The 16,273-nt window shown below is 39.9% G+C and overlaps 1 protein-coding gene across 10 annotated transcripts in view; it reads left to right on the top strand.

Annotated features, from left to right (window-relative positions):
• ANKRD26 (ankyrin repeat domain containing 26) overlaps positions 1–15,086 on the top strand; it is a 59,224-nt gene extending 44,138 nt beyond the window's left edge. For 7 of the 10 annotated variants that reach the window (XM_081211351.1, XM_081211348.1, XM_081211350.1 and 4 more), the window contains 6 exons: positions 1,662–1,803; positions 2,122–2,370; positions 2,585–2,820; positions 4,004–4,250; positions 7,600–7,645; positions 13,987–15,086. In XM_081211351.1, the coding sequence (XP_081067477.1) occupies positions 1,662–1,803; positions 2,122–2,370; positions 2,585–2,820; positions 4,004–4,250; positions 7,600–7,645; positions 13,987–14,120 (1,054 nt within the window). In that variant the 3' untranslated portion in view covers positions 14,121–15,086. Of the gene's footprint in view, positions 1–1,661; positions 1,804–2,121; positions 2,371–2,584; positions 2,821–4,003; positions 4,251–6,396; positions 6,455–7,599; positions 7,646–10,357; positions 10,527–13,986 lie in introns of those variants that run through there. The other 3 variants (XR_014012523.1, XR_014012524.1, XM_081211353.1) reach the window with 3 other exon arrangements.
• The last annotated feature ends 1,187 nt before the right edge of the window (positions 15,087–16,273 follow it).

Below are 16,273 nucleotides of genomic sequence, written 5' to 3'. Positions count from 1 at the left end.
TCTGCTAATAATAAATGGATGCTTTGGTTTTATAGAAATCCTGTTAGAAATACTTTTAACATTACCCTGTTGAAAGTAATCATTCATTTAAAAGGCAGTGCCCTGCTTCTGTTGAGTATTTTACTTTGCATTTAGTGCCCTGCACCCTCTTGAACTGTAAAGAATTATCTTTCCACTGTTTAATTGGGAGCAGCAGTTGTGTGGAAGTGGGAGCGAGGTGAGCTTGCTGAGCAATGGAGGTATAGTTTTCTGCCTTCTATGGCTGTGCCTGAGGCCAGTGGAAACTCACAAGACCCCAAGAGCCAGTCAGTACTTCTGGGGAGTGGGGCCTCAGAGGAGTTCTGGGTGAAAACTTCACCAATACCGGTCTGCTTTGGGGGAATAAGAGATCATAGAATTGTAGAGTTGAAGGGATCCTGAGGGTCATCTGGTCTAACCATTTGCAATGCAGTCAAGAATGTAAGTGGTAAAATTGCCCCTGCAGTCTTTACTGGAGTTCCCCTCCCACCCTCCTTAATTTTTGGTGATTTCAGGGTTGCCCAGGGTTACCCTAGTTTCAGATCTTGCTCTGAATAGTTGTCAGTCATTGATTTTTTTAGGGCCAGGGAGGAATTTGTCCTGCAAGCAAATTGTCTAAATCTGCGGGTTTTGCATATCTCATTGCAGTTGTCACAACTTTGAGGGCAGAAGAGACATTGGGCTGAATCCTTAGTCACAGCAGGTTGGGGGTGGGACCTTGCAGGACAGCACTTCCTGTCCAGATGACTGACTTGGGTGCTGGCCCTGCCAGCTTCTGGATTCACCAGAAGCAGTTTTCACCATTTGTCCATCCAACAGCAGACAGGCTGATTAGATACATGCCAGTGCCTGCACTAAACCTGTTTCATCTGTAATCAGTTGTAGCCTAAACTGATCCCAATACATGTCCCCTTGTGTTTGTTTTCTGTCTGCTCCCCCACCACTGCTTTACTGTGCATGGACCCACAGTGTGTGCAACATGAAGACCCTGTGGTGTCAAGGGATGAAATAGTTATTGTATCTCAGGGTAAGCAGTGACCAAAGATCCTGCGGCTGGGTGAGTGAAAGTAAAAGTGGCAGCACTACAGAAGACAGGGACCTGGAAAGGGAGTAATAATGTCTTCTGTGGCAGTGCTGTTGTCATTACCAAAGGCTGACTTGCCTGCTTCACCAGTGCAGTCCATCAAATGGATGTGCACATTTGCTAAGTAGTCCAGTTACCTATATTGTGAAATAACTACTGTATTTTTCGCTCTATAACACGCACCCGGCCATAACACACACATAGTTTTTAGAGGAGGAAAATCCGTAGGCATGCCACCCGTAGGCATTCCCTCCATAACACGCACAGACATTTCCCCTTACTTTTTAGGAGGAAAAAAGTGAGTGTTATGGTGCAAAAAATACGGTAAGTCCATTTGAGTTTGCCTAATTTTGGAACTGAAATTGAGCCTACATGCGTTGGAAGGAACAAACCATTCTACTTTCAGTTCTCTTGTATATTCAGCCATGAAGACTATGTTTCTGCTGGAGTAATGAGAGAGAGAGAAAGATCTCTTGAATTTTTTAAGCAATTTGAGTAAAACTATAATCCAGGTTTTCTCATCAGTGTTTAATGTGATTTCTATAATATTACTCTTTAGAGTTAAAAAGTTTCTAAAAACAGCTAAAAAGAAGATAAAAGAATATGAGAGTCTAGAGAGTTCATCTCTTACTACTATACATGGAGAAATGAAGAACAGATTCTCTAATGCTGAGATGGAAGTTAGCAACCTAAGAACCCAGGTATATTTCCCTCTTGCTTTAATACAATTAAAACATTTTCTAAAGTAATCATTTTTCATAAGTGATTGTATTAAATAGTATTTTCAAATGTTTTAGTCCATTTGTTCAACAATAATGCATTCCTTGTTAAAAGCACATAGTCAGTTTCCTCAACCTACATCTCCCTAGGTCTGTAACCGAATCCTCAATATATCATTTATTGCTACAGAGTTAAATGTCAGCACTATTCTTGTGAACTTATGTAAACTTTTCTTGATTTATTTTATTTTGAAGAAGTCTTAGTTCCCTGTTTGAGTTCTTGCTGAACTTTCTCAACAGTTGGAGGTTGAGTCAGCGAGACGTGTTCAGGTGGAATCTACAAATTGTGAACTACGTGATCAGTTGTCTTCCATGAAATTACTGGAGAGAAGCAAACAGAAGCTAGAAGAAGAAATAACTAATCTCAAACGCCATATACAGGACAATATGATGGACCTCAGTCAAATTGAGCAGTACAAGAGAGAGATTGAAGAAAGAGCTAGGCAAGATATAAGTCAAAAACTGGAACAAGTCAATTTGTTTTTGCAGGTAAATGTATCAACCATTTGTTGTAATTTCATAGACAACATAACTTGCTAAATCTTTTTATCAAATATCTGAACCTAGGTGATGTGGCAGCCAATAAGCACTCTGGTTAATCCTTCTTGTCTGTCTTTTGGGTTTCTTTAAAATATGGGTGTTATGAAGACAGCTATCTCAATATAAATCTTCTAAATTAATACTATGACACTTTGTGTCCCAGACGCAGGCTGCTTCACAAGAAACAATGGAGCAGATGAGAGCTACTAATTATGCTTCCTTGAGAAATCAGCTGGAGAACAGAATAAAAGATCTAGAATGTGAGCTGGCTATACTGAGAAACAGACCGCAAGACAACAACTTACAAAGAGAATCAGTGCATTCAGAATTGGAAAAATATAAAGCACTGTACTCAGAAGAACGAAAAATGAGAAAGTCTTTGGGAAGTAAATTGGATCGGTAATTCAGAAGTCTTCTGACAATTCTCTTCCTTGTGGCTTGTGCCAGGGAAATTTTAGGGAGAAGGATACATTAGGATGGGAAAGAAAATGCTTTCTCTTAGCCTAATAGAATTTCCCTTTCAAGAACTAAAATGAAGGGACAGAACCAACCTCTCTCCCAAAATCCTCTCCCATATACAGCAGAGAGAAAAAGATAAGTAAGTACATCCAGCTAACCTACACAGTAGTACAGTGGTACCTCGGGTTACATATGCTTCAGGTTACAGACTCCGCTAACCCAGAACTAGCATCTCGGGTTAAGAACTTTGCTTCAGGATGAGAACAGAAATTGTGCTCCAGCAGTGCACCAGCAGCAGGAGACCCCACTAGCTAAAGTGGTGCTTCAGGTTAAGAACAGTTTCAGGTTAAGAACGGACCTCCGGAACGAATTAAGTACTTAACCAGAGGTACCACTGTACTCAGGTCTGAGATGAACTATAGAATATATTTCTAACTGTTCAAGTCCAGCCGCTATTTCCGGAAGGGCCACAGCTTATTCATTGTAATACCACACTTGATTGACCCATGCTTATTAGCTGGGCAGGAAAACAGAACCAGAGAAGGTAATGATTTCTGCTTACTTGAGAATTTGCCCAGTTTTGCAAAACAAGTACGTATTTGTAGATTTAAAAAGAAAATAATGGGTGACCCTAAAAACTGAGCATGTTTATTAACCTTCCCACTCCCATAAAAGGATGCAGTTGTTCATGATGGCCTATCATTAGCAGGTGATGGGAGGAAAAATCCTCCCTTTGCTATATAGAGAGGTTTTAAATGAGGAGAAAAGGGGCATCTCTTTCCTTTTCTTCATAAACCACCCATCCCCACAATCATGTTTGGGGCTGACAGCCAGGCTTGTACCCAGCCCTTAGTCTTATATAGCACAGTGGAGAACAGTTTCAGGATGGAGAAGAAAGGGGTGCCACTTTTTCCTGAGTGTCCCTACTGACTAGCCCCATGAATCTGGAATAGCAGTACAAGGGCCCTTTTCCAGGCTAGCTTTAGCCCTGAACAGGAGCATTCCTGTTATGGGCTGGAAACAACACTTTATCTAGAATCCCACTGCTACAAATGTTAAATGTTTCCACTCTTTTAAGACAAACTGTTGCTTAACTTCTCACTTGCCTTTGAAATTTTCACAGAGCTAATGAGAAATTAACAGAAGCCAGCACCAAGCTCTTACATGAGCGCCACAAAAGCAAGTCTTTACTTGCTAACAGCTTTATGAGTGGCAGCTATTCTTCAAGTCCTGTCTTGGAAACAGTTCAAGTGGGGAGTCTTGGCAGCAACTTAGCATTAAGCAGATCTCCTGGCTTTGGAGGTGCATTCATGAACCCAACGGGAAGTACGGCATCCTCAAAAATGAGAGTGGAAGGTTATCTAGCAAAGGTGAGTAACCGTGAATGTCATTCTTAAGCTATCATTTCTGTAAGGCTGTAGCTTTAGATCATGTTCACATGAACAGTTATTTCTGTTTAACAAACACTATTTAAAACAAAGACATTGGCATTCTTTAGTTCTTTTCCTGATACTAGCAAGACAAGAAATAAAATGCTGACTGTAGAGTGGAGATCAGTTCAAGGTGGTCCTTGAGGTTTTGCAGTCCTCAGCTACTTAAGGCTTTATAGGTCAAATCCAGCACTTTCTGTTGGGCCCAGAAGCTTATGGACAACTGGTGCAGTCAGGCCAGGATTGGTGTTATGCTCAAACTGTCTTTTTCTGCTGAGCAATCTGGCCATTGAGTTTTGCCCCACATATAATGCATTGCGGTAATCTAACCTAGAGGTTACCAGAGCATAGACAACAGAAGTTAGGCTATTTCTGTTCAGATAGCTCAGCTAGGCCAGCAGCTGAAGCTGATGGAAGACACTCTGTGCCACTGAGGCCACCTCAGCCTCAAGTGATGGCAAAGGATCCAGGCGAACCCCCAAGCTACATATCCTCCCCATCAGAGGGAGTGTAACCCCGTCAAGAGCAAGCAACCCCCCAGCCATCTGGTCTAAGGAACCACCTATTAACAGTGCTTCTGTCTTACCTGGATTGAGCTTCAGTTTGTTGGCTCTCGCCTAGTTCATTACCAAGGCAAGAAGTAGGTGCAATATGATGCTTCTTGTTCAACAGAAAGCATCTCTTAGAGGTAATATCATCTACACTGATGCCATTGGCATTTAATACTAGATCAGGGGTTCCCAAACTGGAGTCCGTGGCATATCTGTAAAAATACAATTAAAACACAATTAAAACTCATATACCTTCTAGCACACCGCAGTATAATTTGCTCCAACAGGCAGAAAAATATTTAAGTGGTCTTCCAAGATCTTTAGCAAATTTCAAATGGGAAAAGTTTGGAAGCTCCTGTCTTAACAGACTCCAGTTGAAACTGATCAGAGTAAAGCAGGGATAAAGAAGCTGTGGCCCTTCAGTTGTTGCCGGACTGCAATTCCCATCATTCCTGCCCATTGTCCACATGGGCCGGGGCTGACACACTTGGAGTATAACATCTGAAGGGTCACAGGTTCCCCAGCCCTAAGATAAGCTGTAAGGCATGGGGGGGAAGAAAAAAGAAAAATATGGCAATGCCTACCTTAAGTAGCACCTTTGTAGTCTTGTTTTCAGTGTAATGTCTTTTGTCTTTCTTTTAAGCCTTGCCTTCTTTCTCCTTCCTCCCAAAAATCATTTGCTTGTTTCTAATCCCTCCATCACAAGGATATTATAAAATTGAAATTATGAAAAAATGCATAAAATGGAGAGAACCTCTGCCTAAAACCCTGCAAAAAAAGGAAACATTTAAAAATTGAAAATATATGCATTTGAAAAAGATGTTTACTGTAATGCCATGTCTTAGAGAGAACTAGAATTGACTATGGTATACCCTTGCTCTTTCCTGCTGTTACCTTCCCTGTCTTCCATTCCAGCAGTGCAAATGGGCACCAGCTATTATTAAATGCTAACAATTTTTGTTATGGTGTAAGTTTTTGTGGACTAGAGTCAATTTCATCAGGTGCATTAACTATAATCCTCAGTTGTTGCAGGTATATATACATATGGGTGGTGGAGAAGGATTCTAAGCAGGGAGCCCAGTGAGAAATGCAATACAACAAGTACTGATAGTGACCATTCAGTTAAGGCTAGAATGCATGCAGAACAAACCCTTGCCAGAATAGCTGTTCCTCTGGGAATTTGTGATCACGGCCTTTCTAATTACTAATTCTGGGCAGGACCCAGAGGAAGTCACACTTTAGTTCTAGGCATGAGTATCATGTCATTGATTTTCAATAGACTAAAACATGCCTAATTTCCTCTGGCTCCAACCCTGTTTCCAGGTTTGCAGCCAGATGCTATGCATGTTTACTCAGAAGTAAAGCACACTGAGTTCAGTGGGACTTACCCCGTAAGTCTATATGATTGCATCCCCAGAGTAGATTAGAATTTTTTCATTGTAAAAGTTTCCCTTTTTCCTCACACTTACAAATTGGTCATTTTCCTTTCTGCCTTCAAGACCTATACACTTATGGCTTGTTCTTTACTTCTTCAGCTCCTTGATCAAAAGTCTATTTCTTCCTTTTCTTCTCTACAGCCAGACACTTAACAAGGTGTGTACTCCGCATTGCTCAATGCCATGTGATTCCTTGTACTGCACAAAATTCAGTGACATTTTAGTTTAAAATTATGTAAAATTATGCAGTAGACTAGCTAAAAAGAAGCTAAACTTTTGCTGCTACACTACATATTTAAACTTCTCAGATGGTTTTTAATATTTATATTTTTTTTTCAAAAATATGTATAGCATAATTTCAATACATTATACTTATTCCATTACCTTTTAGAACAAAGAAAAAGAAAAATAGAAATAATTAATGAAAACTGTAGCCTTAGTCATATATGCCTCAATTAGTTCCTGATTTGGCTTCTCAGTTAGAAATGCCCTTGTTTTACCAACACTTCCTTGCATTCACCTGAAAATGGAGATTCCATCTAATATAATGGGTACTAGTAAGTAGGGAAGATAGTAGGCATCTACACAGCATGTAGATCTGATCTCCAGTTTAGACATTTAATCCTATGCGAATATTCTGGAAGTAAAACCCATCAAACATAGCAGGGCTTACTTCTGAGTAAACATGCATACGATTGCGCTGTGAGTCTCTGAACAATTCAAAGAACACGTGAACTACAATGAGTACTGTCTTCCTACATTAAAAACCTTGACATGGGATTGTGGGTGATTGCTCTTAATTTACTCAGTTTGCTTAAGTAACTAATCAGAAAAAGAATAATTTAATTACCTTTGCCACTTTCACCCAAGGATGTTGAAAGTGATTGAAATTACCTGCTTCTTAGAACATGTACTGTATGTAGAATTCCTCTGAAAAGATTTTTTAAAATCTTTTTTAAAAAACAAAAAACCTCATTTCTTCCTCTTTTTTTCTTGGCATATACTGTGGTAGTATCTTATATTTATGATCCACACTTTCAAACTATCCTTGACTTCTGATGTCACATTACCTCTCAGTTGCTCATTTTATCAAATAGTCCAAGTTTTTTAAATAAAAAGTTAATTGTCTATAATTTGATTGAGGCTACCTGAAAACAGGGAGCTGAAAATTGGTATCAAAATAAGAGGTGGAATATTTGACCCAACATGAAAGTTGCTCTGATGTTGACATTTCATAATGAATAATGTACATTTGCATCTATAATTTTATAGCTACTAAAATATCACATAATGTAATTTCAGATGCGGACAGAACTAGAAAAAACTATCGCCAAGGAACTAGAACAAGGTATGTTAACAAAACAGCGTGCTAGCAATTTAAAAACTCATCCTGCTGTGAAATATTCATTACAAACTGATACCAGTAATAGTATTCAGAGGTGATATGCCAAAACACTGTTTTATTTTTGCAGTTTCCAAATTAGATAAATAAATAATAAAACCTTACTGAACGATTCTTTTCATGAACATTTTAATTGGTATAAATTGTACATGATAGCTGCCTTTGGGCTTTATCACGACTGTTTCAGAATGTGCATTATAATTTTCTTTTACCAAAGATTCTCAGTAGCTGAATTGGTGTACTGATCCTCTAACGAGTAGCAATGCTTTAGTGGCATAAAGTGCAAGAAGGCTGGGCTTTCATTATTTTTTTCATGACATGTATTGCCAGTTCTCCATTGATGAGCTTGTTTGTCTTCAGTAATAAAGCCACACATGGTTTTATACATAGTCATAGATAGCTTAGTTGGTGGAGTATGAGACTCTGAACCTCAGAGTTGTGGGTTCAATCTGCATGTTAGGCAAAAGTTTCTTGCATTGTAGGGGGTTGGACTAGATGACCCTCATGGTCTCTTCCAACTACAATTCTGTGACTCTATATGTACAGTTTAAACAATGTGATTGAAAACCTAGCTTAAATCAAAGTATCCATTCACGTTGGCTTGCACCATTTTTTAAAATGAAGGATTTTCGCAGATCTATATTTTTAAGCAAATGCTCAATACAAAGTGTTCATTTAATGTACTAATAATAGCCTTGTTTTCCTTTCCATAAGAGACTAACAACCATATTAAGGTATGCCATGGGCTTATTGTATGGATGAACACCATAACGGTGTAAAGGACTATACAAATAATTAAGAAGTATACAGTCTAGGGCTGGGGTCTGCAACCCGCGGCTCCGGGGCTGCATGTGGCTCTTTTACACCTTTGCCGCGGCTCCGGGGCGGATACTAGCGAGGGGAGGAGGCGCATTGTGCGCCCCGACACTCCCCACTGTGGCGGGCGCTGTACTGGCTGTGATGTCGCATGGGGGCGGTGCGTGCGTTAGTCACGCACCGTCCCGACGTCACCTTCCCACCCGCCCGCTACATTGTAAGGGGCATGTACACTGGTTACTGCATTGAAAGGGGGCATGTATGCTAGTCACTGTTTTGAAGGGGAGTGAAGAACACACACACACAAAAAAAGGTAACTTGTTAATTTAACGTTTATTTCTATGAGGAGGAGTAATTCTGAGGGCTCAAACAAAGAAATAATAAAAAAGTGAGAAAAAAGTTATTTTTATAATGACAAGTTTTGCGGCTCCCAGTTTTTTTCCCTTCAGAAACGGGTCCAAGTGGCTCTTTTTGTCTTAAAGGTTGCAGACCCCTGGTCTAGGGCTAAATAATTATATGGTTGGTTTTGTTTTTAATTCAGTAAGAGCGTTTTAACATTAAAGAATCTCATTTTTTCTTGGAAAACTGCTTCAAAAGGGATTTATGAAATGAAATAAATTTGTCGCTAACCAGTAAGATCCAACAGTGGAGACTGTGGGAGCAGGGCACTGCCCCTCTAACCCCCGTTGGCCCTCAGCTAGCCCCCACCTGCCTCCCTTCTTACTTACAACCAGTCCAAGGATAGAACTGTCCATCAGGTTTTCCCCCCTGAGTCTCAGTGTTGTCCTCAGAGAACTCAGCAAGGAGCAAGATGGGGACAAAAGTAGAATTACTGGGAGTTCCAACATTGTGCCAGTAATAAGACTTCCACTTCTCTGCTCTCCCAGCAGCACCCAATGCTCCCAGCATCTTCTCAGGAGCATAGGAGGACTCTTCCGTGCAGATTTTGTGGGTGCATGTGGGTGGAAAGGAAAGCCCCATTGGACAAACAGATTTCCACTGTGCTAGCACGTAGACATTATTGGATGTCACCCGCAGCTACAAAGATGAATGTCCCCCCAATAGGAATTTAGTCCCTTGAAATCCACAGAAGGTAGTCATAACTACATCATCCCTTTTGAAATCCGTGGAACTAACAGATGTCTTACTTGGTGTGAATCCAACTCAAGGTCATGCCCAAGTCCCTGCCTACATCCAGTGGTGAGGTAGGATCTGAACTTGGTCTGCCAAGTTGTGCAGCCATTTATCAATCCTGGCTGCTTCCAGACTACAGGGTTAATCTAGATCATCGTCATTTTTTTCACTCCCTTGTTACTGATCATCCAGCTGCAGCTATTGTTCTTTCATCGCTTCCCTGTTCTTCTGTTCCCTTTAAGACCTCATTGTTTTGTTACTTAAATTCAGAAGAGGAGCACAAACTCAACTAGAGTAGATTATCTGAGCACTACAGTTTCATTTTCTGCTTTAGACTTAAAGCCATGGTTTCCCCTCTCCTCATTCCCATGTTGCACTGAAATGTGTGCTTAGGCTCTGAGATGGGGGTGGGGAGCAAGGGGCAGGCCCTTCAAGTTGGAGGTGTTTGCAAAGCAATGCAATGCCTCACTGTTTTACTAAAGCTCTCTGCAGAACTGTGCCAGGAGGAGTGATTCCCTTTCCCTTTTTTTTTTACTTTCATGGTACCATTGAGCTTTTTTAAAAATTCAACATTTTATTCAAATACAAAGTCACAAGCCACACACATGCAAAGTAGAATAGATCTAGCAGTAGATTTTATCAATCTTAGCACTTTATGCTACTTTTAACGGTCAATGTAGTCATGTCTCTTCTTATTGCTTTCTGCAGATTGACTTACCGGTTTATACGATCAATCAAATTTTAATGAAGGACCGAATGTTATCCCCACTTTGTGCATCTTATACCAAGGTCCATATTTGAAGATACATAGGTGTTGGAGGATGTCAAAAATCTGCTCAGTTAGCAAATGTAATAAAACTTCAATACCACACAGAAAGATTCCAGAGAGTCTAATCTTCTTATCACCCTTAACTGGTGTGTAAAATTTCTTGGCGATGGCAATATTCCAAACATATACCAGGGTCTCAAATTTAGCTACTTTGAGGTCTTCTTCCACTGCTGGACAGCCATGCTGCTGTTATTTAAAAATATGCGCAAGACGTCGGGCATGCCAATGTAATGAATGGCAGGTGCATGAAACACTAGCTCTGTCTTGGCTGCATTGTATTTTCTGATGCCCCTATAAATGGAAAATGAGCAAAATCTAGGAACACTTACCATAACTACTCTCTTATTTGACATACCAAGGGGTACATTTGGACAGACAGGCAGAAGTGTGATCAGCACAAATATGTTTTACAATAAGAGATTTCATGTGGCATGATGCCATCTCAAAGTCTTAACAAACCAAGAGTGTCCAAAGAGAAGCCATGCATTTCAATAACTTGTAGTATTTCCTGATTCCAAGATGGAATTGCTCTATTGTTAAGATTCAATGTCTGCCTGAATGCAGAAAGTACTAAAATGGGCCCTATCGCCTTTTAAAATCTTAGTCAATATCTAAGGGCATGGATATGCAATGTGGCCTTCACTGAACGAAGACCAGCTTCCAAATGGAGAACAGAAGTCTCAGTTGCTTTGGGGAGCTCAAAAGTAACACAAGGATATTTATTTTGGGGTATTTCCAGGTTCAGTTTTTTGAAGAGATCCCTATATTTGTGTGCCATAACAGATTGTGAGGTGACTTTGGCTTCATAATTTTTGAGGGCTGGGGAAATATCTCTAGCTCCATTACACCATTAGAACCTTGATAAAGAGTTCACTGCATTAATAACCAGTATTTGCATATGAGAAGTGTTTATTCCAACTTCCAGTTGAAGAAAAGCATAAATCTATATATTTAAAGGATTTCGCCCACTCATTGGGGTGCCCATCAATTTGCCACTTGTGTTTTTTAAACCTATTGGCAAAAACCAAAACTTTTAGTTTTTCTTGCACTGCCAGTTGATTAAATGATTTCTTAACTCTTCTTGTGCCTGAGACAATAAAATTGGGAAATTAGCATACATAAGTATCGTAACTTTCTTGGTTCCCATTACAGTGGTACCTCGGGTTAAGTACTTAATTTGTTCCGGAGGTCCGTTCTTAACCTGAAACTGTTCTTAACCTGAAACACCACTTTAGCTAATGGGGCCTCCCGCTGCTGCCGTGCCACCGCACAATTTCTGTTCTCATCCTAAAGCAAAGTTCTTAACCCGAGGTACTATTTCTGGGTTAGCGGAGTCTGTAACCTGAAGCGTATGTAACCTGAAGCGTATGTAACCCAAGGTACCACTGTATAAGGGGGTACATAATTATCATTGTTACTCAAATCATGAGTAAATGTTAAACGATGTTGGTGCTAATAAGCATCCCTAATGGATACCCTGTTTAGCATGGATCGGATCTGAGAGTGAACCTGAAAGGGATATCCTAGTATCAGAATTAAGTTGCTAGATCAGCTTGTTACGAGGTTTCTGGCTGCTATTCATGTACACCACAAAACAAAGATCTCTGTGGTATAATAGCAGATCTGGAAGGTTAAAGCTGTCTCCTTGGATTGGAAACTATAGCTCATGTAATGTACTTCCCAACCTACCATATGTTTTTGAGGTCTGTTGTGGACATAAGTGCAAACATTTGTTTAGCTGTGCATGTATACATTTTTTTAAAAATGACATTCCCCCCCCCCCAATATACCAGGTTTGCACAAAAGAGCAGTCAGTAATTTTTTAAACCTTTGTGTTGCTTCAAGCGAGAAAAGGATTTGAAGTCACTCCTGTGAAAGGCTGCCACTTCCTTTTATCCCCTTTCCGTTTCCCGTCCCCTGTAGCTGCAAGGGCAAATGTTACTATTATAGCTGTTTTGCACAAGAGCATTTCTGTACAAAAGAGGTGTTTTGAAAATAAACATGCCGCAAACATGCCGGTACTGACAGCCAGTGGGGAAGGGCAGGCTGCATCCTTTCCTTTGCGCTGATGGAAGCAGAATGGAAGTCGGGTTTGGTGATAAGCACCCAGCAAAATGTCAGCACACATGAAAAGAATCCCTCCCATACAATGAGCTTCATTGCAACTGCACTTGGATAACATGATCTTTTCTTCTTTTTTCCCCCTTCCTTTATTGGATTATCTGCAGATTGGGAAGATCTGGGGGAACATACATGTTGCTACTTGGAATAAGAGGATGTCATGTGGACACTGCAAAAAAAAGAGAGGGGGGTAGAAGACAAAGCAAATTCAGATCCACTGCTATGTGGATGAGCCTTCAGTATCTAGTAATACAAGTTCAGGTTCAGTCTTGTAGCAACACACTGTCACACTACTGACCAAATTTTGTGATAGCTTTAGTGAAGTGGAGGGACACGGGTGGCGCTGTGGGTTAAACCACAGAGCCGAGGACTTACTGATCAGAAGGTCAGCGGTTCGAATCCCCGTGACAGGGTGAGCTCCCGTTGCTCGGTCCCAGCTCCTGCCAACCTAGCAGTTTGAAAGCGCGTCAAAGTGCAAGTAGATAAATAGGTACCACGGAAATAGGTTTCCGTGCGCTGCTCTGGTTCACCAGAAGTGGCTTCGTCATGCTGGCCACATGACCCGGAAGCTGTACGCCGGCTCCCTCGGCCAATAAAGCGAGATGAGCGCCACAACCCCAGAGTCTGTCACGACTGGACCTAATGGTCAGGGGTCCCTTTACTTTAGCTTTTAGTGAAGTGGTCCAGAAAACTTTCCATTTGTTTCAGTCCTAACACTACTTGCATGGGACTAAGCCTCACAGATTTCAGGCATACTAAAACTAATAACTATTTTCAGTTACTTTAAAAAAAAAAAAACCCAACATTACATGCTTTGAAATATTTCCAAGTATTCCAGTAAAAATAATTTCAAGGTAAAGTCTTGAATTGGTTTCAGTGTAACATTTAAATCAGAGCCAGTGCACTTTTAATCTTACTTTTTTCCCGCATATAATATTTCAACTATTTTGGGGTGTTTGAAAAAAATGTTTGTGATGCTTGTAAAATTAGCATGCATATACTTCTTTTGTACTAAATACAAATGAACACGCAAAATCAGACTCGTCTATTTACAGTGCAGAAAACTATTAGATTTTAAATCCTCCAGAAAAATTACATCACTGAATTGTCTGATCTATGGTTGTCTGATCACACTGCAATTTGCACTTAAGGCTCCAATATGACATTTTCTTTGAAGCTAACATATAGTAGCAATCTAAGTGGAGCAAGATCATATCATACCTGCATTTCATTGTTCACTAGCAAAATAAGCACTGTTTTCCAATAGTTTCAGCATTTGTTGTGAGAAACAGTCATCCACTGAATTATTATTTTTTAGCCACCCTAACGATAGATTAATGCCGTTTTTGAAATTAGTAGGAAACCATAAGCCTTTCTTGTTTTTCAGCTACAGTTGAACTTGATACCGGACCTGTTAGAGTCTCCCCTATAGGATCAATTGATGAATCATCAAAACAAGATGAAGTGTCCAAGGCCAGAAAGGAGTATCTCGATGTTTTAAAGAAAAACTATATGATTTGAGTAAATTCTGATGAGCTTGTAGAATGAAGATGCTTTATAATATTAAATAAAATGTAATTTTTGTAGTTTGAAGTATATTATAAATTATAAATATTTCAGGCATTTTGCACTTGTCTGGAAAAATGTTGTATAGCTGTACAGCCATATGGTTCCTTCTTTCATTTGTTATGAAAGCTGTATTATTATTATTATTATTATTATTAGCAAAAACACACACTAGCCTAGAGATGTTTTACAGAACTGTCCATGTCCCCTTGTCCTGTATATTTAAAACCAAAGTATTTCTTGACATGTTTAGCGTAATTTGCTACTTGAAATGTTGTGCAGGATTTGTTTGTCGTTGGGTAACAGTTAAAATGCTGGTCTGAAACATTTCCTGTGTACCTTTTCCTGCAGTCTGTACATTTACTACTTTTGTCACTAGTGATTTTGCACAGCTTAGGACTGCCATAAGACATTCAACAATACAGTGGACGCTCGGGTTGCAAACGTGTTCCGTGCAGGAGGCACGTTCGCAACCCGCAGCATTCGCAACCCACAGCGCCGTGTCTGCAGGCGCGTCCATAACCCGAAAAAACGCAACCTGAAGCATCTGTAACCCAAGGTATGACTGTAGTGGCTTTACTGCAGTATTTAAATGCTAAACAGTGGTACCTCGGGTTAAGTACTTAATTCGTTCCAGAGGTCCGTACTTAACCTTAAACTGTTCTTAACCTGAAGCACCACTTTAGCTAATGGGGCCTCCTGCTGCTGCCGCCACCAGAGCATGATTTCTGTTCTCATCCTGAAGCAAAGTTCTTAACCTGAAGCACTATTACTGGGTTAGCAGAGTCTGTAACCTGAAGCGTATGTAACCCAAGGTACCACTGTACTGACAGAAGTGCCAACAGACTTGTTATTTGTATTTTTAAATGGTACATAAAATGCACTGAAGTTTTTAATTGAATAAAAACTGGTCTATACGGAGTTCCTGATACTTTATTCCATCGGGTAGTAGTGACATCTACCTCCAATTTTCTTACCATTTCCCAAGCTTGATGCTGTTAAATAAATGTAATTCATTGTCCTATTTCTCTCTTACTACATAGATATCATCTGATGGTAACAGATATTTTATATGGAAAACGAGTAGTTGGCACTCTTGCCTGATGAAAGTTTTGTCACACAAACGGCAAGACAGCTTAAGTATCATAGACTGGTTGGACATCTTAAGATTGGTGAGAGGAACCAGCTAGGGAACCAACTGTTGATCCATGTGCTATATTCAATACATACAAGAAAGACCTTTAAATTTTTAGAACATATTCATATGTGGGGATTATCTCTACAATTGGAGAGGGGGCTGCTTTCCTGTAACTGATATTTTCTTTTTTCTTTTTGCAAAACACCATTTACTTCCCAAGGTGGGGAAGAGTGCAGAAGTGGCCACTCAAAAACAAAGCATTGATGAATTCAGTCTGTAAATTTAGTGGGACGTAAACCTACATAGGACTGCGTGGGACGTAAACCTACATAGGACTGCCTGTCACTTCTTAATGTTATATTGTGTTGAGAGTTTATTTTGAAAAGTTTGTCCTTAGGACAATAAACTGAAAATGGGCATGTCCCGATAGTTTGTGCTGCTCTGTGTACATACAGTGGTGTACTATAAATCTGTTGTCTATCAGCAAAGAATTTGGACTTTCCGTAAATAAGTAAATCTGATTTCTTGATATATTCAGGTATTCAGAAGGCAAACAATGAAAAATTAAAAGGAAAAGTTTGCACAAACAGCACATAAAATTCATTTATGCTGACAACTTCCTAATATATTTATGCTGAAAATATATTTATGCTGCAAACCTCCTTATATTTATATTTATGCTGACAACTTCCTGATGTTTTACTTGGTGATAAGTTTCTCATTGTATCAGTCATACTAATTTTGGTTAGTTGCTATTGGTGTAGGCTTAACCAAAGGATAAAATATAGATGGATAGTTCTTTGGAAACCAGCTTCTATCTGTCGGTAGATTTTCAAGCACATCACTTCCTCCTGTTGTGATAGTAGAGCTTTCTGTGTAGGAACAAAGCTTCCTAAATCTGGTTCCACCGAACAACTCGGTGCAATTCAGCTCTTTTAAAACCCATCTAGTCCTTACGTAAGCTCAGACC

This window comes from Podarcis bocagei (assembly GCF_964188305.1).
Source record: "Podarcis bocagei genome assembly, chromosome: 10".
NCBI classification, from domain to species: domain Eukaryota; kingdom Metazoa; phylum Chordata; class Lepidosauria; order Squamata; family Lacertidae; genus Podarcis; species Podarcis bocagei.
The sequence above is the reverse complement of the archived record's forward strand: the minus strand, read 5'-3'. Positions and strand labels throughout refer to the sequence as shown.